Genomic DNA, 25,381 nt, shown 5'->3' with positions numbered 1-25,381 from the left:
GAGCAATGCAAAGTAGTAAAATTTCAATCACAAGTTGAACATGAGTAAGTCCACAGATTAATATGATTAAATGGCATGAATACATTAATGCTTATGTTGGAGGTTGATGTTTATGTAGTGATGTTTATTAGACAGTATGTGACCTAAAAGGTAAAAGATTTCCCCTTTTATTGCTTTCCAACATTGAATCATTGTCAAAATAATTCAGCTTTTTTGATGAGAATTTAGGAAAACAAAGATTCTTTCATGTCAAAGTGAAAACATTTCTTGATAGCCTCTTTTGTGACACCAATAATCTTTGAACATTAGAATAAAAGTTTTTTTCAAACATTATCAGAACTCGTAGGAAATGCTAGCTGATGTTGTAGGAGTAAATATTTCAATTTTATTTGCTTTATTTCTTTATTATATGTAATATTACTTTAGAAGACTATGTATTTCTCTATTCTAGACTTAGTTTAAGTTGCTTATTCTTATTTTTCAATGATGTATCATAGTTACATCTATTGGTGTTCGATTAGGCACTATATTTCTCATGCTATGTAATTTGGTTTATTATTGTTATTATTATTATTATTATTATTATTATTATTATTAGTAGTAGTAGTAGTAGTAGTAGTAGTAGTAGTAGTAGTAGTATTACTACAAAATAATTCCCACCAAAAATCTGTTTTCAGTTTGACAAAAAAGAGTGTTTTTGGTAAATTCTTGTTAAAAAAAAGTCAAATCATATTGACAATAACAACAATAATTACTATTTTTATAACTATTATTATTATTATGTATATGTACATATAATATTATGTACATATACATACATAACTATTATTATGTATATGTACATACGTATTATTATTGCTATTATTACTATTATTGTTGTTATTATTGTTATTATTATTGGCATTATTATTATCATCATCATAAAGTACTTTCCACAAAAAAATTATATTGTTAATAATTGTTATATTGTTTCTTTGACAAGAAAGAGTCTTTTTTGGTAAATTCTTGTTAAATAATACTGACAATAATACTACTACTAATAATAGTACTACTACTACTACTATTACTAGTAGTAGTAGTACTACTAATACTACTACTAATAATAATAACAATGATAATAATAATAATAATAATAATAATAATGGGATAATAAAATTTCATTTTATGAGAACAGATTAAACTTGTTCATTGGAACTGACTGTTGTATTTAATCTTTGCAAACCAGTTTTATATTGCTATTTTTTATTTTACTAATTAAACTCATATTTTAGTCAAGTTTAGGCATCAAAGTTACATAGTTAAGGTTACAGTTAGGAAACCAAAGTGGAAAACAGATGCAGAAAACAGATGTTTCTTATTAAAACTTCCTCATCGTCTTCTATAAACGTCCATCCCTTAACAAGATGTCAGCAGAGCATCGACGGACGAGTTTATTATCTGAAGACATGACTCCAGTTTGATCTAGAAATCTCTTTAACAGGCTCTTAACTCAGCATAATTGGAATAAATCAGTCATCCAAACTGCACCTATTGTTTCTAACAAAGCAAAGAAGAAAACTTACATTGAAAGGACTCAACTTGTAGCTATATTTAATTCTAAAAATGTCGTTTAGAGGTCATGCTGAGGATGCATTTTTGGAGTTAAACCAGACAGAAGAGGGCGCTGCTTTATGGATCCTCTGCAGAACTGAAAGTCTACGTCTCTGAAAACCCCTTTTGATTTTATGTAATGAAATATTTCACACAGAATCTAAAGCTGTTGGAGCATTTTTTTTACTTCATCAAGGCAAGACAACATGAATACAACAGTCACATGAATGACAGCAGGTTATACAGTTCATCTATCACCAAACAAATAAAGATCTGCATGTAGTTTTAAGAAAAAATAACACAAAAATAAAGAAAATCTAAAGGATGAAATGTGATCGAGAGTCTATATATGATACAAATAGACAGCAAGCATGATGACGAGAACTGAACTGCATCTTTTCTTATCTCAGAATGACCTGATGTGGAAACAACAAACAAACAATAATAAAGTGGCCTTTACAAAAATAACAGCACACAGAATCTCTGATATGTATGCAGTAATACAAAGCTAATATCTGTCAGGTTTTTAATCCCATCAGGCTCTGGATGACTGCAGGAGTTTTTTTTGTTTTAGTTTTTGAACATGTCGCAGAGCAGCTTCTCCATGGGAGTGTTTCCGATGGTCCTGTGGAAGAACAGCAGCTCTATTCGCTCCGAGTTCACAAAACGCAGCGACGGGAGGAGGAGAAGCAGCTTTCCGAACCTGAACGCAAACAACAAAACAAGATTAAATCAGCTGCTGGACGCAAAAAGAAAATGATGAAGGACAAAACACTATCAAACTGTTCAAAAAGCTGTTTTGTGTGGTATTTGAATAACTGACCAATAAATAAAATATTGTCAAGAAACTGGAATTTAATTTGTCGTGTAAAACAAATTAAGATGCAACAACAATAATCACCTACAATGAGATTAAAATAATTGAAAACGGTTCATAAACGAATGATTTAAGTCCAAACAAAATACATCATTTACTTTGATCAACTCTAATGGAAAATAAACAGAACTGAGCGTGTTGTTGGCGCCCTCTGCTGGCTGTAATAGCAATTACATCAGATTTTGCATTTCGTTTGAACTTTAAAGCATCGACAAGAAAAAATTTGGGCATTAGTCCTTTATATTTAAAGCACAGGACCCTAAAAATGACATTCATACAACAGTGGAACTCATTTTAGAGGAAAAAAACACCAATTTTAGACATAAACAGAATCTGAACTAACCAAATATGAGGCTCTTTTTTAAGTTTTGTTAGTAAAAACAAATATTCTGGCCACATTCTCTGAAGAAATAATCAAGTCTTAATCCAACTAATGGTGTCTTAGAGGTGGATTATTGCTCTTCTTTGCGGTGATGGGGCTGTTTATTACCTGGCTGGTTGACTTGGATAATGTGAGCGGATGTGTTGACCCAACATGACCTGACTCTGATCCTGCAGGTTCTCCACCTGTTCTGGATCTTTCAAACCACGAGTCTCTGTGGAGGAAAGGAAACTGTGTGAGCCACACAAATACTGCTGTAAACATCTGTAATCTAATATTACACACACGATTACACTCATTCATACTGACAGCTTAAGTATTTATTAAAATGGGCCTTAAATTCATTTGACTGTCAATGATTTGCTGTTCATTTGTGAGTGTTGGAACATGTTTTATGTAAGGTAAAATACATCAGCTTTTTTATTTCTGACTAAATTTCTATGAGAAAGGGCTGACTAAATGTGTTTTATGTTCATTTAAAAATCTGAATGGTTGAAGCAGAAGCAAAAATGTGATTAACAAATATCACAACAACCACATATATTGTTCCAGTGTGAATTTTTGTCATTAATTCTTGCAAATGTTTCATGAATTAGGGTTCATTTCATGTGTAATATGGGAGCCCATTCATGCAAGAATGATGGATAAAACACTGCTGTTAAAAAGTGTAATCAACTAAATATGACCGAAAAACACAAAATTATGGCTAGTTTGCTGAAGTGGGGGATGAATAAAGAATTTGATTTGATGGATGTGCCACAATATACTAGATAACTAAAATAAATATAGACTACACACATACACACACATAAAAATGGAAATTGTGCATTTTTGATTTTTTTTTACTTTGTAGCTATTTTGCCAAAACTATGACACATCATTAGATGATACTTTTAAGAATATGTATTTTCTGTTTTTTTTTTTTTTTTTTTTAATTTAGTGCTCTGACGTGTAACAAATATTTTGAACTGTTCTAATGTGGGGGTTTTTTTGGTGAGGACAGCCCAGACATTTCTAGTATTAATGCTTTTTTTTTTTAACCATTATAGTTCATTTACAACTCGCAAGTTCAAATACAAGTATTACCAATATCAAGGTTTTTGATTATTTCTGTTTTTTGGGTTTTTTTGTATATGCATTGAAGTTTAGTTTTAAATTTTTTAAAAAATGGGGGCATTTTGGCCTCTGGGTGGCGCTAGAGGAGAATGTAAAAGGCTCATCCTCTGAGGAGAATGACTGAGGCCAGTGCAGGTTTAATGATAATCTGTTGACTGACTGACCAGCAGATTATTTCTTCCGTTCCTCACCTGGCTTGAAGAGCACGATGGCCTTGAGGCAGGCGAACTCGGTGGGATCGACGGCGAGCGCCTTGAAGCGGCTGAACACCTCCTGCAGCAGGCGGAGGTCCAGGCTGGTGTAGCTGGTTTTCCCCTGCATGCCGGGACACAGATCAGGCAGAGACAGCAGAGGACAGCTGTCCAGAGGAAGAGACCACTGGATGGCACAGAGCAGGAAGAGCTCACTCCAGGCTTCCTCCAGCAGGATCACCTGGAAAACACAGGAAAAAAGAAAGAAGGTGAAAATCTGATACAGCTGAGACAGAAAGACTTGCTTTTCGATGTTTTAACTGAATATATGGATGCTTGTGTTCAATATTTATGTACCTATTTAATATTGTTTTGTGTATTGACTGTTTAATGTGATGTTGTTGGCACTTGCCATGAATTGAGGTAGAAATAAAAAAATAAAAAATACATTTGATTGATTTGATTGATTGATTCAAAAATTATTAGGGATTTTTGAATTATATTTTCTCGTCAGTGAGAAATTTTTTTATTTGTTATGTGTATATACAGTCCTGGCAGTGGAATGCAAAGTGACTGTTACACAATGTTCAAAATCAGCAAAGCAAATTTAAAAAACATCATTTAAAAGAGAAAAAAAAAAATTTGTCAAAAAATAATCAGTAAGAAAAAAGTAAAACATATGACATATTACAAGTTTATATTGAAAAATGTATGTTTTAAAATATATTATTTTAAAAAACACTTAACAGTATAATATATTGTATTTCCAATGGCCTATGTTGTGCTTGAAGTTATTACTATATAATTATGTAAGTTCATTTAATACTTTGATGATTATATACGTATTGCCAATATCAAGGTTTTTGATTATTTTCTTGTAATTAAATTGCAGAGGGCTGCATTATTATGCAGCAGCACATGATGCTCCTGTGGTGTTTTTGTCTGTGTCTGATGTTTAAATTTCAATATATCATTATCACAATTGAAGTGCATTGAATGTTTAAACAAATCAAACACACAGGTTAGAAAAATAACAGTCTCTTGCAGGTAAACTTAAACTTAAACATCTGCTACAGTACAATAGTGACACCATAATGACCTGAACCTCTAAACCAAGCTGAGCTAAAGTCTCACCTGGTCTCTGAAGGGCAGGTTGGAAAACACCGGCAGGTTCTTGGCCCATTTCACCGACATGAAGAGCAGCCGGGCCGAAGTCTCGTAGACGTTCTCGGAGCTGGATGGGTAAAGAGCCATGTGGTACTCCGAGGACGCTCGCTCCGGCTCGTTGCTCGTCACGTCGATGTTTTCGTCAACTGAAACAGAAAAGATCCAATTAGAATCAAAATGCACAGATAGTTTATGTCTGCTAACAGATCAAACTCAAACTCAGGCTGTTTTTGTTGCGTTTGGGTTTGGTTTGGTGATTCTAAATCTTAAAAACAATTCAGAAGTGTTTAGAAATTTGAACCCTGTTTCTTTCTGACTCATCAAATCGCCTTTCTCTATGCATGTCATTAGCTATAAGTATATTTATGGGATTCCTGATGAAAAGAGCGGGAAAAAAAGAGCGGGATAAAAGAGCTGGATCAAAGTGTGGGAAAAAAAGCCCAACCATTGCATTAGCCTACAGTGCTAATGGTCAGTAATGGATGATATAAAAACCTATATAAAAACTATAAAATCAAACATTAAAAATAAAAAACAAGGGGGTTACTGGAGAGAACATAAACTTTGGCATAGTTTAAATTGAACTACATACAATGTAGAATCACATCAATATAAGGGTGGCAGCTAATGTGTGAAACAGGATTCTAACAGGAGTACAGCGGTCGACTGTTTGTCTGATTATAAGAAACATGATTCCGGTTCCGTCCTGAAAACAGCGTCATCGTGACCTCATTCTGCACCAATAAGGCTGAGCTCAGACTGCAGAAGTTTCAGGCCAATTTAACCCCATTTCACCTCCAGACAATCAGAGGAGAAATCTGGACTGAGATCTTTGGGGGTGAAATAGGGGTAAAGTCCTGTAGTGTCAGTCCAGCTCTAAGAAGAGATAAAACCATCACAGATTTTCAGTTAACTCCACCTCTTTGTCCCTCTAACACTGTCAATTTTGTAAATTTTTTAACAGTTTAAACACTAATTTATTTTAAACAATGTATCATTAATATAATACCATTTTAGATTTTCTTTGTTTTGTTAAATTACAGATAACTCCTAAAAACACACAAAAAGCCCAACCTCAAAAAAATGTCTAATCAATCAAAAATCAGTTTTTTATTGAAATAGTAATTTGTTCATTTACAACATTTCACCTTGACTTTATTATGAAATTACCTAAATTTTTAACTGTATTTAAACAAGTTAGTAATATTTTTATTTTGTAGAAATTTGTTGTCATATGAAAGAAAAAATTTGTATAGCAAGAATTTAAAAATGGTAAATAATTCTGTAAAATGTTATTTTACAAATTGTACCTGTGTCGTTATATTGCAGATAATATGTAGTAAAATCACAGTATTAATTTGCATGTTGACTGTAAAAAAAATACAGGTATTAAATAATAATAAACTATAAATAATTTCCCAATGAAAAATATGTATTTTTATAAATAGTAATTTGTTCTTTTATGTTTGACTGCAAAATTCTTCTATTTTATTTTGTTGATTTAAATCAGCAAAAAAAATTTTAAAAAATAATTATCATTATCTAAAAGAAAAAAATGCTTATATTAAGTAATTAATAATGGTGAATAATGTTTTGAACACTTGTTTTGCATATTTTCCCTATTTTGTTTAATTTACTGACAATATACATAAATGAAATCACAGATTTTTTTAATGTTATGCATAATAATTAATTTCCATGTTGCAGCAAAAAAGTAAAAAAAGACCATAAATTGTAAATATTGTCCACATTATAGTAATTCATTCTTTTACAATGCATGACTGCAAAGTTACACTGTTTAACTGTATACATATCAGCTGAAAATATCTTTATTTTGCAGATATTTTCTAGCATTTTCACAGTTTTTACTTCTTTTTACTTTACATTAAAACTGTTTTTGAATGTATTTTTACTCGCACTCTTACTACCAGGACATTGTTGGGTTTTTTTTACAGATTTTTTTTTTTACAGTGCATCCAACAACGTTGCCTCACTACAATTTTTCTGCACAATGGCACTGTCTAAAGACAAGCCTTCTCAAATATTAACCATTACACTTTTATAATTCTGCTGTGTCCCTGCATGTTTGGATAACACATCTGCTGGGAATGACACATGATGAAGCTCCACATTAAATTCCCAGCAGAACTCTTTGCTCCTCACCGTCTTCGGGCTCCAGCTTGGCGCAGGTCTCGGCCGTCATGAGGCTGGCCATGAAGCGGTGGTTGTTCTGGGGGCTGACGCAGCGCTGGGGGGCCACGGAGGAGGTGATGGACATGGAGGAGGTGATGTGGGGCCATGTGATGACGGAGCCGCTGGAGGAGGAGGATGAGGAGGAGGAGGAAGATGAGGAGGAGGAGGAGGTGGGCTCCCTGGTGGTGGCCAGGTGCTCCTTCTCAGGGTCCACGTCGATGGAGTCCAGACGGACCTGAGCTGTGCTGCGAGGCTGCCGCTCATTCTGCACGGCTGCAAGCAGGACGAGACACGTGAAATAACCCGGATTTTAGATTTCGACCTCACACAGCTTCACGTTCGAATCTCTGAAGCTGAGACTGAATGTTTAACAAACGATCTGAAGCTGTGAAATTCACTCACCGTCTTTGTTCATGCCCGCCTGCAGACACTTCTTCAGCCGACACGCCTGGCACTGGTTCCGATGAGCTTTATCCACTGGACACATGCCAGTACCGGCCTGACACCTGGAGGCCCAGAGTGAAGCTTTTAAAGGGAGAATCCACCCAAAACTAACACATATTTCATCTGTCATCTACATTATATTGAAAAACAGCAAGAGCTTGTAGATAATAACAGAAATATAAATTCCCTGAACATACAGTACTGTTTAAAAGTTTGGGGTCACTTAGAAATGTCCTCATTTTTGAAAAAAAAGCATTTTTTTTCAATAAAGATAACATTAAATGAATCAGAAATTCATTCTAGACATTGTTAATGTGGTAAATGACTATTGTAGCTGGAAACAGCTGATTTTTAATGGAATATCTCCATAGAGGTACAGAGGAACATTTCCAGCAACCATCACTCCTGTGTTCTAATGCTACATTGTGTTAGCTAATGGTGTTGAAAGGCTCATTGATGATTAGAAAACCCTTGTGCAGTTATGTTAGCACATGGATAAAAGTGTGAGTTTTCATGGAAACAGGAAAAGGTCTTGGTGACCCCAAACTTTTGAACGGTAGTGTAGGTTGTGAATAAGGTTTACTGATATCAGATAGAAGTGACACCAACAGAGCAGCAGTACATGCAAGCAATGCCAGCATCAGTTCTGAGGATGCTCTCTGATCTTCGTGTATATATTCAGATTTTGGGCGACCCCAAACTTTTGAACAGTAATGTACATGATTGATTCTGCAATATATGAATGAATCAGTATGAAGAAACTCCTAAACATTAGCATAAAGTTTACAAAAATAACCACATTAAATGCAGATCTTGTGATCTAAGTGAACACAAATAAGAAACGCCATCATGAAAAGTAATAAGACAAGGAATTAGAACCTGATTTTTAACTGAATACCAAGTTTTTGATCATAGAAATCAAATAATGACTAATTATTTGTTGAAATTATTTAATTTCTGGTGCACTGAAATGTTTGTTTTTAATATTATTGTTAATATATGAATGATATTTTCAGTTATTATCAACTGACAAATTCTGTATTTGTATTCATTCAGTATATTGGAAAAAATTCTAGGAAAAATTATAATTTGTGCACTTTAAGGTCCAATTCGTATTTTTTCAGCATTAAACATTGCAGCTATATTCACATATCATCTTAAAAGTGGAAATATAAGTGCAAATTTTTACTGTTTTTTATTATCTCCTAAAGAAAAATAACTTTACATGACCTTTTATGATACCTCTATAAGGACCAGAAACCATAAAAACGTGTAGATTTAGTGTTTAGTGGTAGTTTACTATACTATGAGACATCAGTTAATTTGAGAGCAATGGCAGCTTGAACTTCAGTCAAATTTGGATCATGGATTTTGCATTTAAATTGTCTCAGTCATTTAACTGCACAAGCACAACTTAATACTATTGGTAAACATACATTATCATTTATTACACAATGTTTTTGCAAAATTTGTGTGCTTTAAAAGATAAAACTGACCTAATGTCTGAGAAAATGCACTGGATGAAATCTTTGCCTTCATTTCCCATAATGCAGCTCTTTTACTAACTACATGCTGGATGTTTGAACAGGTGAGTTTCTCTGTGTCACCTGTAGATGAGCCTCCTCCTGACGCTGCGTTTGAAGAAGCCGCTGCAGCCGTTGCAGGCGTAGATGCCGTAGTGTTTCCCGCTGCTGGTGTCTCCACAGACTTTGCAGACCAGAGCAGGACTCAGAGCTTTTCCTGGAGCCGGACTCTTGGCTGCGAGTCAAACAGGGGGACAACAGAGGGGCGGGTCGGTCGGTTAGTTATTGTTTCATGCATGTGCCTGCCATCTGCAGCGGCGGCTCGGCCTGCACGGAGCTCCACGCTCTCGCAAAAGCACACGAGCCAATACTGCAGCAGACGTTCAGGCCTGAAAATCTCATTTAGTGGATGATTATGACATTAAAACAATAAAAAAATAGCTGGAGGCAGATTAAGAGTTAAAATAAACATGGCAGGGTGCTGAAATGAATCCAAATAAACCTATTAATTATAAATAAATTCAACTTGCATGACTTAGAGTTGCATATAAACATAATTTTGACCGTTTTCTGCTTTAATTGAGTGTATTTGTGTGTAAAAATTATAGTTTGGTGAGCCTGGAGCTATTATTTCTTTGCATATTCACAGTTTTGTCATGAACAGATGAGTTTTGTCTCAAATAATCCCTAAAACATAAACCTCTGCATCAGTATTTTCATTGGAAAGCCAAGTTTTAGTCTTCTACTCTCCGGTATCTGCATTTAAAGGGTGTATTTGTGTTTAATAAATGAATGTTGGAGAGCTTGAAAGTACAGTTTCTTTGCATATTCACGATTTTTGTCAGATAGCTCTCAGTTTAAAAAGGCCTCAAACATAAACCTCCATTTATCTTTTTTCATTATAAGGCCAAGTTTTAGTCTTTTCCTCTTCCATATCTCCAAATAAATGGTATATTTGTGTGCAAGAATTGTAATTCTTGAGCATGGAGCTATTGTTTCCTTGTATATTCATGATCTTTTCATTAAACACATCAGTTATGAGTTAAATAAAGCCTCAAACTTGAACCTCCATTTCACTTTTTTGTATTATAAAGCCAAGTTTTAGTCTTCTTCTCTTCAGTAAGTGCATTTAAACTGTATTTTTGTATGTCAGAATTGCAGATGGTAGCTTGGAGCTATTGTTTCCTTGCATATTCATGATTTTTCCCATTGAACTGATGACTTTTTCAGTTAAATAAACCCTCAGACATAAACCTCCAAGTCATTTTTTTTATCATAAAGTCAAATTTTAGTTTTCTTCTCTTCAGTAACTACATTTAAAGGGTATGTTTGTGTGTACATTCATGATCTTTTTATTGAACAGATGCGTTTTGAGTTTTTAAAAAAAGCCTCAAACATGAATTTCCATATGAATTTTTTATTGTAAGGTGAAGTTTTAGTCTCCTTCTCTTCAGTAACTACATTTAAAGGGTATGTTTGTGTGTATATTCATGGTCTTTTCATTGAACAGATGAGTTCTGAGTTAAAAAAAACAAACAAACATGAACCTGCATGCAGTTTTTTTCATTCTAAGGCCAAACTGCTGCTCGTCTTACCTCCTCTGCTGTCATCAGTCCCTCCACTGCCAGACGATTCGGTGGGTGAAGAAGATGGCATCATGGGGATCTTCGACAGGTGATCCTCCATCATTTTTTTTTCTTCCACAAAAAGCCTCCTTGAATGACTGAAGATTGCAGAAGATAAACTTTGCTGTAAAGTATTCGTCCCCTTCTTTGGGTCCAAAATCAACACAAAAATGTTCCTTTTGTGTTTGCTGCAGGGCCTCCTGGTCCCCCGCTGGACAGATGGCAGGTTTCTACTGTACTGAGGGGATGCAGATGGGCTGAGGTCCTGCCATGAGCTGGGAGCTGACACTTGTTGCACTCGGACAGGTTGTTTGGTGTCGTCCTCCCTCCGGTCCGTCACTGTCTGTGGGTCCTTCTGGGCAGCAGGTCCTCAAAAGGGAGGCCTGGGGGGTGGAGGGGGAGGATTAGCCCCAAGCGCTGTGTAAGCAGCATGCTTATTTGTCATCCTCTTAATCTTTACTGTTCATCTACTGGATCAATCAGTCACATTGACAGAACATTGGTCAGATCTTCGCTAAGTCTGCGAAACACAAACGAACGAGGAAAAAAAGAGCAGCGGCGGCTCCTAAAGCTCCTGAAACTCCTGTAACTTTAGACCCATCCAGCTCCTCGTGTCTCCTCCACATCAGCCAACGCTCTTCTTCAGTGTCTGCATTTGAAGGGATGATTACATGAGGCACACATTATTATATTTACCAGCCCTCTTCAATTTGTATTTCCCCTCCTTTTCTATATATATTCTTTTTTTACCTCTGAATTCCAGCTCCATTTCTCCCTGCTGTATATTTGATCTGTGCGATTGCCTCCCATTCATAATGACTCCCAGTGTTTGCTGAGGATCTGCCTATTAACTCCCATTTCCCTCTTTTCTTTTTTTTTTGACTAACTCGAGATCATCCTCATCCCCCCCAGCTGCCAGGAAGAAAAAAAAAAAGGTCACAGAGGGAATAATAGAGTTTTGAATGACTGATGTTTTGGGCGGCACTAATTTAGCTCATTCATGAGGGTCCGACATTTATTATTGAGGAGCTTGAATTATCATACATGTGGCATTTACACAGGCAGAACTGCAGATGAAAACTTAGGGAGAGAAATAAAACTTGCAGCTTTATGAATAAATTAATTAAAATTTTGGACAATTTGAGGTAGAATGAAACCCTGTGTGCATTACTGCTGTGATTAAAACAAGAAAGGGCTGAAAACTAAGTCATAAAAATACTTTTTTCTGTCAATCTTTTAAAAAATCAAGCTGAAAAACAGGCACTGAAGATTCCTGCTAAACATAAAATGTTGTACAATCAACTGTAAAATTCATTTCAGCTGTTAACAACATCATTATTGGTCCAACCTTTACGCAGTTTTCTGCTCATTTCAGCGTTTGTTTCTTGACACAGCTGAGTGGTTGACGATGTGAAAAGGACGTGAGCTGCCATGTTTCTGACATCTGTGCGCTGTGCGGCATCTGCACTGACTCGTTGTTGTTTGTGTATCTGTTTGCTGTTTGTTCTGTGTTTGAAAAGCTGCATTAATTGATTTTTTATGCCACTCTGGAGCAGATGAATGAGCAGAAACCATCTGACATGAAGTTGATCCACATTAATGTTCATATGGAGCCTGCTTTGTCTGTTGCCAGCTGATAAATGTAACGTTGTTCATTCTTTTGGTCGAGTACAAAATGTTCCAGCGTCTTTAACAGCTAGACGCTAAATTTGTCTGCCTTTTGGTGCTGGGCAGGTCATCAACAGTTGGCTTACAGCTGCCTTCTCCAACTAAAAACAAATCATCTAATGAAAACAGATAAACATCTGCAGATTTGATGAGTGATAAGCAGAGTAATGGCCACTGCTAGAGACACAGAGAACATGTTTTTGCTTTTGTTTCTGGGAATTAGTGGGATTTAACAACCTAAAGACAACTTTGCATTCTTCAATTACACTAAAATTTAAACAGTTGCATAAACTATTACTTTAAATGAACGCAAAGATGTGAATAAAGTACAATGTTTAGAGTTTTTGGAGACTTTTTCTGTTGATAAACTGATGTTTTTTGGGGGTAGCTTGAGCTTGTGACTTCAGTATTTCTAAAACTTGAACTAACCTTTTTTATTCCACCTGTGAACACAATAGTAACAAATTATCATCTTACTTTGACTGAAAACTAATTAGAAAGAACAGCCAGCCATTAGAAAGCAACACTAATATTCAATTTGGGTCTAATATTAACTCTCTTGTAGCTCTGGTTTTGGTCTCATCCAGATACTGTTTTTACTCCAGTTATGTACACAATATTAATATAATTTCACCTTTAAATTTAACATATAAATTAATTAGCAAGAACAGCCGGTCATTGGAGAGCAACACTGGCATTTATTTGGATCCACTTTTCACTCTGTTTTAGTTCTCATTTTGGTCTCCAACAAGTACTATGCTTTTTACTCTAGTCATGATCACAGCATTAACATATCCTCACCTATTACTTTAATATAGAGCTTATTAGCAAGAAGTTCCAGCTATTAGAGAGCAACACTGGCATTTATTTGGATCCATCTGATGCTTTTCAGTCCAATTTTTGCTCTCCTTGAGCTCCAGTTTTAGTCTCCACCAAGTACATTTTTTTTATCCAGTTATGAACACAACAGTGGCATAAAGTCACCTTTAAATTCAGCATAAAAACTCATTAGCAAGAACATTCACATGTTATACAGCAATGCTGACGTTTACTTGGATCCATCTGATGAATTCAATATTTTCTTTCTTTCAGCTTCACTTTTGGTCTCATCCAACTGGTATTTTTTTTACTTCAGTTATGATCAAAACGTTGACATATTCTCATCTATTACTTTAATATAGAATTTATTAGCAAGAAGCTCCAGCTGGTAGAAATCAACATTAACCTTCATTTGGATCCATCGGATGCTTCAAAGTCCAACATTTACTCTCTTTGAGATCCGGTTTTGGTCTCCACCAACTACAATTTTCTTTTTAGTCCAGTTATGAACACAGCACCTCTTTAAATTTAACATAAAACTCATTCACAAGAACATCCAACTGTTAGAGAACAACACTGACATTCATCTGGATCCACCTGTTGCCTCTAAGTCCAATATTTACATTCTTTTTGCTCTGGTTTTGGTCTCAATCATCTACTATTTTCTGCTCCAATTAAAAGCACAACCATGACATATCATCACATTTAAATTTAGCATAAATCTTATTAGCAAGATTTCCAGCTGTTAGCGAGCAACACTGACGCTGTTTTGTCAGAAGCTAAGTCTAACATTTTCTTTCTTTTAGCACTGGTTTTGGTCTCAACCATCTACTGAAGGAATATTTGTCTTTTTAGCTCCACTATGTTCATCAGCTAGCTTCTTAGTGTGTCCATTAGCTGTTTGATGCTGAGAAGGTGAATTTTTAGAGCTTTTTGTTCTGAAGACCATGGACGTGACAATGTCTTATTTGTTGTTCAAAAAACATGGCTAATCGCTGCTGCTACTATTTAACTGTATAATCTGTGAAATGCTGGAACACCTGCCCTCTATGCTCTGTTTGCTTCATGTTCGTTAAACTCCAAGTAGAAAATTTGCTTAGAGAGCAAAATTAATGTCGGTGTCAGCATGTTTCGGCAGTACAACAACAAGGCCCAGGCATAATTGGAAAAACAAAGTGGAAAGCAGTTAAGCAGATTAGAGTTGGACCACATTTTGTCTGCCGGGGCACCGGTCTCAGTCACCACAAGACTGGTGGAGGGGGGCCACACAATTAGCTCAAAAGATTAAAAGAGCAGTGAAGACACACTTCTTGTGGGCATCTTTAGCCATATGGTGGCTACTCTCTTCATCCTTGGCCAGCGCACTTGACCTTTGTAAGATTTACCAGTTAATTAGTCGTATGAGGTCAGCGGTCTGCAGGATTTCTGGATAAGTTCACCCAATTACACGCTGATTACTGATGTGGATTCTGACTCATTTATGTTGTACACCGACTTGATTTATGCTAGTTATGTGTACCTGTGCCAGTAAAAATAATGAAAAAAACAAGTTACTCTTGCTAGAAATGGAGATTTTAAGGTTTTTTTTGTTGTAATCCTATCTTGATCTTCTTTCTTATGGGGTGGTGGGGATCTTGACTCATGTATGCAGGTTACTGATTGGGATCATATGATGCTTTCTTGGAAAGGATTTGTCAGAATCTTCATCAGCACATAATGTGATGGTTTTGCTCTCTTAAATGATGCTTTTTCCCCAAAAATCTTTGTTAGGAAATGTTGTAATATACCAGAGTTGTGCTGAATTAAATATTGCTTTTCCATCCTCATATTCACATAAAAGCAGGTGACAGAAAACATTCACTGATTTATATCATATTTTGCAGAAATTTACCTAAAACTTGCACAAAAGATTGTAAATGTTTTAGAATTTTCTGTATTTCTGCATGAATATAACCTAAAACGTCATCATAGTTTCAATCATGTCCTAAAAGTAGATAAAGAGGACCCAGTTACACAAATTAGACCATTCCTTTGTACAGAACAGCTTAGCTCCGGGGTTATTGGTGGGTTTCCTCATGTGAACCATTTAGCTCAGGTCCCTCTTCAACTTTTCTATTGGATTAAGGTCAGGATTTTGACTTTAACTTTGACTATTCTTCTGTGTTCATTCTTTGTAACGTTCTCTCATGAGATTCAACATTTTTCTCTAAACTTTACTTGTATAATTCAGAATTCACTGTTCTGCCAGTGATGAAGAGCTGTTCTAGATTAGACGCAGCAAAACAGGCCCAAACCATGATACTGCCACCACCATGCTTTGCAGGTGAGATAATGTTCTTATCCCGGAGTGCAGAGTTTTCTTTACATCTCAACCAAAAGGTTCTGTTATGGACTAATCAGTCCAGAAAGCATTATTGCAGGAGTCGTCTGGGTTGTAAACATGAAACATGATCTTGAATTAGCATTAACGATCACATGGACTTGTCCATTAAAAAAAAGTAAGAATTTATATATATTTTTTATATATATATATATATATATATATATATATATATATATATATACACACACACACACACACAACTCTTTGCATATGATAAACATATAGCAATGATAATACTTTGAACTAAAACAAACTACAGTCCCATCAGACTGACTGTACTTAGATAGCTTATGAAATTTCTCCTGGTCAAGAGTTGAAAAGCCTCAAAAGCAGCATTTAGACCAGCTGACGTTTTAGACCAAAGTCAACTAACCGACTCATGTTTGATTTGCCTCAACCTCATATATTATGCAGCTTTAATTTACTTATAATGTGCTGCCGGTTCCTTTAAATATCTTATGAGCAAAGAAGCTCATGAGTGATTGCATTATTGCTTTATTATTTATTGAAATCAGTGTGTGCTGTGCACGAAGGTTAGGATTGGCAAAGTTATTATGAACCCCAGTTATAATCACTAGAAACTGGTTAATGGTTGATGGATCTAAACATCTCGAAATATGTGTGCTTCTAAAATGCTCTTTTGCTGATTGTTTTCTCTTGCCTATCTTAGATGGATGAAGCAATTTCCAACCTTCAGCTGCATCAGAAAACGTTAGTGTCTCTGTCACATACCGTATGTGAAGGAAAGTTGCACCCAGTGTTTATTATTTCTAATACAAATCACCTAAAGGGTACACGCAGGACTTCTGCTAAGTTTGCAGATCTTTCTGATTTCATAATCAGAATTTTCTTGCTGTTCTTTAGCCAGAGAAAGATTTTTATAGGCATCACGGTGGTTTAGGGGTCTAAGATGTTAACACCTCCATTTATTTGGGCCCAGCTGGGATTCATTGATGCCATTTCTCCAACAGGTTTCCACTTATTTCATAACATCCTACAATAAACCACCAGTAAAAGACTGAGGTGCTTTCTTAGGCAACGCCATAAAGCTAAACAAACAGATCGGCTCAGTTGTTAGAGTGTTTCTGAGAGAATATTAATTATTTTCTATGAGAGATCAGCAGGTTATCATGCCTGTTTTATTTCATTCAGACTAGACTACTGAAACTCCTGTGCAGGTTTTCATGTGTTATCTATTTCTTGTCTGCAACTGGTTCAGAATCCTGTAAGCAAGTTCTGCTATTTTTGCTGCACTTCACTGGTTTCCTGTTAGTTTCAGAGCTAAATATAAGGTTTCGCTATTTGTTTTAAGTGTTTAAATGGTGTAACTCCAACATATATTAGTCCTGCAGACTTAGGTCCTCTGATTAGATGCTACTGGTGCTTCCAAAAATCCAGGTTCATCTCCATATGTATAGTTATCAAGTCATTTTTAATATTTCTTCATTATTATATGTTATTTTTTTAGCCTTATTGTACTTTTATATGTCTTGTTGTGATTATTTTGTGTCTCATTTGTGTCCAACTGCTGTAACATGTAATACAGTGAGGGATTGATAAAGTTTATCTAATTTTAACTTATTTTAAGCTTATTGCGTATGATTATACTAAAAGCAACCAGGAATAGCACAGTTTCAGTTGCTACACCTAAACTTGGAACACTTCACATCAGATCTGCCCCAATGCTGGCTACTTGTATATCCTTGCTAAAGTCATATTGCTTTGACTTTGCATTCAATCCATCCAGAGTACGGAGACTGATTTAATATTTTCTATTGGTTTATTTCATTCAAATAGTCTGATTGTGTAGTAGATTGTGTAGTGTAGGTTTTTGTTCTTTAAACGTTGGACAGCACTTTGGTCAACATTTGTCGTTTTAAAATGTGCTTTTCAAATAAACTTTGACTTGACTTGGCCCCTGTGACACCCATATGTCATTAAAATTGCCAGTAGAGTTGCATCAAGTGCTGAATAACCATAAAAATACATAAACCTGTAGATTTTTTGTAATTCAAGTAAGCGTTGTGTGGTTCATGCATATATGTAAATACAAAGCCCTGTCTTGTGATAATATAAAATGCTAAATAATACTCCTGGATCTTAAAAAAAACACATTAATTGTTCCTTTGTGCATAGCTTTCCAAAGTAAACTGGTATGTGTTGAAAATTTCTGCCTTATTAATAATCAAAGAACAAGCAGAAAGTACAGAAAATGTTTTTTGTTGTTGTTGTTTTTTAAGACAGAGGAATTAATCCATCAAAGAAACAAAGAGTTACAACATCTTCTGCTGGTCTGTCTGGTAAATAAGATGTTGAGCTGCAGATCACATCTTGTCGCTGTATTTAGAAGAAGACTGTCACAGAGATGACTGGCTGCTGGCCCGGCCAATCGCAGCCTTATAGCAGTTTACATAATGACAATAAGCTGCAGTGACACCATCAAGTTTTAGGTGAAGACTTGCTTACATTAGCAGGTTATAGATTATGCCAAGACAAATAGATTAGCATGGGCGCAGTCTAATATTAGGATTCAAAGAATGATTAGAGGAGCTGTTATGTAATGACATTAATGAGTCTCTGCTTCATGTGAAGACAAGTCTATGAGACAGCATGAATCTCCGTCAACAGACTTCTGTCTGTCTGTAAACTGCAGCTTCCTTATGTTTGTTTATGTTCTGGCTTTAAAGTTTGATTGTCCAGATGTTCACCATCAGTATTCAGTTCATTATGTAGAAACTGCAAATGACAAACACACCAAAATCTGTGAATTTTGTCAAATCAGTCATCAAAACTGTGTTTTATTTTTTGTTTGTAGAATTTTTGACATATCTAACCAATAAACAAGATGCATCCATTGGTTTAAAAGATCAGAAATGCTAATATTAGCTCATTTTTATGTTGTATTTTACATGTAAAATATTTCTTAGGCGAGTTAGCACATTAGAAATCCAATAATGTGCAAATTGTCCATATTTTTTTTGAATTTTTAGACTAAACTAATATTTAATTAAACTTAGATCTCAGTAGATTAATCTTGAAAACTACTTTTCATTTGCAATCATAAACTGATGAAAATCCTGTTGTGCCTCCTCCTGCCAGCTACAAAACATGACTTGCATGAGTTGCAGTCATCTACTTTACAGATCTGACACTTAAACATAAAGAAATAGAATTGAATAGAATAGAATTAAAATGAATAGAATAGAATAGAATAGAATAGAATAGAATAGAATAGAATAGAATAGAATAGAATAGAATAGAATAGAATAGAATAGAATAGAATAGAATAGAATCATTTAATTAATAAATGAAGGGGAATTTGGTTGTTATAGCAGGAAGAGTACAGTTCCTACCACAAAAAATACAGATATATAAGCAAAAAAGAAAACTGTATGAATCCATTACTTCTCACTTTTCCTGAAAATTCTATATTTGAGAACTTGCCCATACTTAAATGAATATTTTCCTTCCAAATTAAAAAATTCAGGGGACCTGTTGCTTCCACTCAACTACATGCACGGCTGCAAGAAAAATTCAAATCTGTTTATTTAGATCAACTTTTAAGTTGCAAACTTTGGTTTTATAAGTTGTGTTTACATGATTATGTTGGTAACTTAATATTATGAGTATTTTAAAGTAAAATGTCTGCATTATTTGATGTAAAACAGCATTTAAGTTGAAGTAAATTAGTTAAATTGGGTTAAAAACATATTTTTTTTCTCCACCTTTGGTTCAGGATTTCAAGTCAAACTAATTACTTCGTAATTACTTAGTAAAAACTAAGTAATTGGTGATTTAAATCAGCATTGATAAAGGAAAGACGAGTTTCCCTAATTCAATAACTGGTTTGTTGAACATAATTGATTAGAAGCTGTTACAACTCAAAAAGCCTATTTGTTTTTTGAGCCGTTCTTCAGCTGAATTTATTTTGTGGCATATAATCGACACCCCAGTACATTTTCAGAGGTTTTAATAAAACTTTGTCTCTGCTGTCGGGTGATTGGTTGATTGAAAAAAGTAGATTTTTTTATTTTTATTTTTATCATACACCTGTCGACCATCTTTGAGAAACAATCTCCGCTTATCACACCTGCTGTTCACACATTACAGCACACACCTGATTACATCACCTCACTAACACTCAGTAACCTCAGTGGCCTGAACAAACCACACATATGAAAGAGGATAACACATACATACACACACACACACACACACACACACACACACACACACACACACACACACACACAGAGGGGTGTAACGAAGGATCACGAAGGAAACTCAAGGAGGCGTGTGGAGATTCAGGGGGTTTAAATCTGATCTGAGCAGTGCTGACGATGGCAGTGTGGCTGCGTCCTCACATCAGGCCTCATCGGTGTGTGTGTGTGTGTGTCTGCATGTGTGTGTGTGTGTGTGTGTGTGTTATATAACAGTGTGATAAAGCTGCCTTTGGGATCTGATTGTGGCGCCTGAGCCTCTTACCTGTGTGTCAGGTGGAAAGCTCTGGCAGCAGATCTTCATCTTCCATCACTCGTCTCGGTGGATGTGGAGTTAAACACACATTAGTCTGTCAACACACAGAGGTACTGATGAGAGAAGTTAAGATTAGTTAAGATTCCTGGCTTGATAAGTAAAAGTAACTAATATTTTTGATTTGTGATAGTCACTCTGACCAACACTTCAGTTCGCAGGTCACATTTGACAATCTACATTGTGCTGAAGTCCTGAAGGAGTGAACCATATAATCATGATTTTCCCAGTTTATTGCCCTATTTTTCTTGTTAGTCTTGATTTACTTTTGCAGGCATTTGATCAAAAACTGATAAATTAGACAAATTAAATTGTGGCTTTAGATGGAAAATGAAGGTCTCACTAGAGGTGGTACAATTCATCCTAAGCAGGAAGAGTGATGTGTTTCAGATTTCATTTAAATCCACCCAAAATTGGTTTAAAACCACAAACATCAAGTTGTTAAGTCTAACTCTGAAAAACCTGTTAGAGGATCTGTAAGTTAAAAAAAAAAAGTACATTTTAATGTGATCTTTTCAATGGCAATATGGTCTATGCTGAAATGTGCAATTACAGTTCAAAATACATTTTTAAAAAAGTAAATTGCTCAACAATTTTTGAATGAATTCATTTTTTAGACGTTACTACATGAATAAAAACTGCAGCAGAAAATCTAACTTTAATTTCAAAATGGTTGTCGATTTAAAACTTTTTCTGCCTACTTGCACACCATCCACACAGTTTTTAGTTTAGTGTATATACATTCTGTATATGATTAGTTCTTTATATATTGTATATCTCTATATCTCCTGTGTGCTCTGCTTTTATCCTTTATTTCTGCATATTCTGTATGTTTAATAAGCTGTTGGTGTCTTGAATTTCAATCAAATCAGGATCAATAAAGTACCTACCTACCTGCCAACATAACTATAACAGTAATAATGTAGGAAGCTTAGAAATTGTTTTTAAATATTGTGGGAAAACTTGTTGTAACTAGCATATTTTTAACAACTAAAAAACTTCTGTTTATAGTGCAAATGAATAGGTCAATGCTATTAAAAATATCTAGTTTTAAGGAAACTGACTCAGTATAGTTCATTGGTTGAATTTAAATTCAGTAAAAGTTTCCAAAATGATTGATTAATTAATTTTCTCTTAATTGAGGCCAAACATTTCTATTTAGAGTGCAGAAAGGTCAAGATCCGACAGTGATGTCAGGAGGAACTCAACAGTTTCCCATCATGTAACCACATGAGGCTCAGCCAGCAGTAAAGTCTGTTTCCTCCCTGTCATGCATCAGGCTTCAGTCCAGCTCCAGGCCTCCATGTTCATCAGTGTAGCTTCCAGCTGCACCGAGGTCCAGCAGTCTGTGTAAACTGTCAGCAGGAGTCCAGCTCTTTCTGTCCATCCTGACCTAGATCTCTGACAGTAAACAGCTGCTTCCTAAAGCGACGTCGTGCTGCCATCAGCAGAACGGCCGCGAGAGATAAACGTCAGATTGGAGCTCGGCTGAGCCTCTTGATGCAGCTCAGAGTCCTGCAGTTTGTTTAGGAGATCCACAGACACTTAGGGCCAACTGCTGCTGCTGCTTTCTGTTGTTTTTTTTAATTGTAATTAACACTGTTTGAATTCAGGCCAGACAATAGACAAAAAACCCTTCACGCTGCCTAAACACTGGGGCCTCATGTCTGATTCAGTGAGCATCAGAAGCTGCTACGTTTACACCTGGACTGTAAATATTCTATTCATATTCTAATTAAGCAGCTCAAATGGGGACACATATTTTATTATATGAAGTAAACACTGTCCAAAAATGAAACATATGTAGCAGCAGTGATGTTAACCTCCAGTGTTATCTGGGGTTGTTACTGTAATTTCAGTTGTTTCTTTCCAACAGCCTTCTAATTTAAAGCGTAACACACATTGTTTGTGCCTCCAGAGGGATGTATGTAGGTGTTTCTGATCAAAAACTGCTACAGGGCAGCACTTTTGGGGGGTATTTTCAATCCAGTTACAACAAAGATGGTTCACTTCACCACAACTGTAACACCTCTGGTTTTAGCTCTGTCATGTGCAAAAGTCCAAGTGCAATCCATTAGTGTAAATATTCTTAAATTTGTGTTTTTAGTATCCTTGTATTCTTCTATTTTTATTTTTTATATTGTATTTATAGTATGTATACCTCAACCTCTTTAATTTGTAGTTGTGTTTTCTTGCTTTTCTTACTTTATTCTATTCTAAAAAAAATACAGCTTTGCTGCAAAAACCAATGAGTTGCTGCTGTTCCCGCCCCCTTCAGGAAGAAAAGTATGTCTGCAGCAGTTTATGCTGAATTACTATTGGTTAGTTAAGTGTCGCATAGCACCTAGAGTTGACTTGCTATTGGCTTGTAAACGTTGGAAAGCTAAGTAGTATGTGGGGGAGCTCCAGGAATGGCAGAGGTGAATGTCCAAGTTGTAAGGATGTGGTGTAAGCAGAATTTACACCTCAATCACAAAACACAACTAGAAAAGCACTCAGAGCACAGTACTCCGCCAAGGCTGCTCAGCTGTATCATTTCCGACGGATGAAATCTCTAAACATTTGTGTCAGTAATCACGGCACTATAGAATGTGTCCATTTAATATTTATGTACCCACAAACAAAATAACCTTGTGCTGAGTATAGGCGTGTGTTATGCATGTGTATGTTATATACAGATACCGAATCACATGACCTAAATATGTAGCGGGCGACGGGAATTGATGGGACTCGGAAATGTCCTGATAAGTCCACAAAGGTGGATTTGTTGTAGGATCACAATCATGTGATCGTCAGCAGGCAGCTGACGTAGTGTTCACTTGTTGCCATGGTTACAGTGACGCCGTGCTGCTATCTCACAATGATGCAGAAATCTTTAACAATCCGTGGATCCACACTATAAGCTGCATCACTGCCAAAATCTAATCACTTGGTCCTTGTGTCATTTCTGACCTTCCCTGAAAATTTCATGCAAATCTGTTCGTCTGTTTTTCAGTAATGTTGCTAACAGACAGACAGACAGACAGACAGACAGACAGACAGACAGACAGACAAACCAACGGCAATCGTCACATAACTCTGCCGCGTTCCGATATGGTTTGACGATTATGTGGGTCATAGTTTAAAGAAATCAGCATTGACCGTCATCCAGAAACACAAAACAAGTAGCAGTGTTTAACTAAGGTTTTGCTGAGTCCTTCATCTACCCCAACCTCCTCATTCTTCAGTCTATTACTTAACATCACACTGCTTTCCTCTATTGTTCCTGTCAGACAAGACTTCCAATTACTCAGACTTCTAAAGGTCTTTGTTCTTTTACTGTAAATAAATCTTGTTTGGGCTGAAACAACTGATGCTTCTTGCCGCTTTGGGACGACAGTTTGACCACATTTGAGCAACTCGCAAGCTGTTTTCTCTCAAACACTCTGACTCATTGAGGTAATGAATGGATGAATTAATACTGTATCACTGAGTCATGTACAGAAACACAACCAGCTTGCATCTGTTTAACAGCTTTTATCTGTATAATTTAGGATCTATGTGATCTGTTAAACGATTTGGCACCATAATTCAGTTAATTATGTCTTTATATGATTATTTAATTGAGTTTTTTTTAGCCAAGGCAGGTTATTAGACAACCATATAAATTAATAAATTGACTCTGAGTGGACAGATATTGTCTTTGATATCACAGACATTTAAATCCACAGAACTCTTCTGTGGTGAATCAACTTAAGAAGATTGGAATAATCCTTTTCAATGTCAGCTATTGTCAAAGAGTAGGATTACAAGTTCCAGGTATTCTGTTATTAACTATGAGTGCAACAGGTAATAAAGTATCACACACTGACTTTTATTTAACATTTACCGGCCAATAAAATATAATTCAGAAGGAAATACAATCACAAAAAAGGTCGAAGTTAGATAAGCTGACCTTAATTCACCTTTTCATATAACAAATTCGATCAATAATGTTCGAATTTTTAAAGTTATTTTCAGTTTAACTGCTACTAACGTAAAAGCAACCAGCTATTAATTAAATTATAATAAGTAAATGTAACTAATCTGTGTATTTGACTTGACTTTTATGATTTTGGATGTCAGCAGTGATTTGTCTTTGATGTGCACCTTTAATTTAAGCGTCTTCTCACCTGTCTGAGTTTCATTTTTGCATCAGACGAGTAAAACACACTAATTAGACGCATGTCTGGCAGATGGCTATCAGTCAAAGACCTAATTTACCTCGACCACTGCTGCCACTGCTGCCGCTGCTCCGGATTAGGTCAGATGACTTTAGATGAGATTAGGGCCCCTGTGGAAACGCAGAGGAGGCAAGAAGATTACAGCAAATGAGGTAACTGAAATGACCATTGTTTCATTTGTGAGAGCTGCAACACAGTGACACTGCTTTGTTTTAACAGATGGAAGAGTGTTGTACTTTCAAAATGTAAAAAATGTGAACAAAGCATTCCATTTCTAGGAAGTTTAGGATCCTAAAAAAATACATTTTTGTCACCTGTTGCACAGATATAGGCATAATCACCTGATACAGCACCTCTGTAGTTAAATTATGCAGCAAATGTGGGAGGAACTTAAAATTTTGACAAAAATGTCACTTTTATAAATTTATGTTAATCCAATGTCACTGTAAGCAGAAGATTTGAGGCTTTATGGGACAAAATAATCATTTTTAGGTCAGTTTAAGCTCTGTTAACAATTTTAATTGGAATATTTTACACTAAATGACCATTATTACACAATGTAATGATTAGCGTTTCATTTGTGAGAGCTACAACACGGTGACACTGCTTTGTTTTAACAGATGGAGGAGTGTTGTGCTTTCTAAATTCAAAAGATTTGAATGAAACAT

At 35.6% G+C, this 25,381-nt stretch overlaps 1 protein-coding gene across 3 annotated transcripts; it reads right to left on the bottom strand.

The window, feature by feature from the left end:
• Positions 1–1,751: 1,751 nt before the first annotated feature.
• LOC111575112 (photoreceptor-specific nuclear receptor-like) lies at positions 1,752–24,848 on the bottom strand. 3 transcript variants are annotated; one of them, XM_035952723.2, is made up of 10 exons: positions 24,754–24,846; positions 20,464–20,548; positions 11,079–11,757; positions 9,568–9,718; positions 7,919–8,022; positions 7,487–7,789; positions 5,291–5,469; positions 4,157–4,397; positions 2,958–3,063; positions 1,752–2,293 (listed from the first exon to the last, which is right to left on the bottom strand). In XM_035952723.2, exons 3-10 carry the CDS (start codon positions 11,170–11,172, stop codon positions 2,161–2,163), a joined length of 1,311 nt encoding a protein of 436 aa, XP_035808616.2. In that variant the 5' UTR covers positions 11,173–11,757; positions 20,464–20,548; positions 24,754–24,846; the 3' UTR covers positions 1,752–2,160. The 3 variants fall into 3 exon arrangements, with proteins under 3 accessions (XP_035808616.2, XP_035808618.2, XP_054867147.1); XM_035952725.2 differs by having other exon boundaries at positions 11,079–11,491; XM_055011172.1 differs by lacking the exon at positions 1,752–2,293 and having other exon boundaries at positions 2,954–3,063; positions 24,754–24,848.
• Between the last annotated feature and the right edge of the window lie 533 nt (positions 24,849–25,381).

The sequence above is a fragment of the Amphiprion ocellaris genome, chromosome 1 (assembly GCF_022539595.1).
Source record: "Amphiprion ocellaris isolate individual 3 ecotype Okinawa chromosome 1, ASM2253959v1, whole genome shotgun sequence".
NCBI classification, from domain to species: Eukaryota; Metazoa; Chordata; class Actinopteri; family Pomacentridae; genus Amphiprion; species Amphiprion ocellaris.
The sequence above is the reverse complement of the archived record's forward strand: the minus strand, read 5'-3'. Positions and strand labels throughout refer to the sequence as shown.

Bases quoted from the DNA above. Each gene is read 5' to 3' on its own strand.
- LOC111575112 (XM_035952723.2), bottom strand. From the start codon at position 11,172: ATGATGGAGGATCACCTGTCGAAGATCCCCATGATGCCATCTTCTTCA. The intron at 5,470-7,486 runs GTGAGGAGCAAA...TTTCTGTTTCAG, and splicing joins CAAGCTGGAGCCCGAAGACG to TTGACGAAAACATCGACGTG. The intron at 2,294-2,957 runs GTAATAAACAGC...GTTTGCGTTCAG, and splicing joins TATCCAAGTCAACCAGCCAG to GTTCGGAAAGCTGCTTCTCC.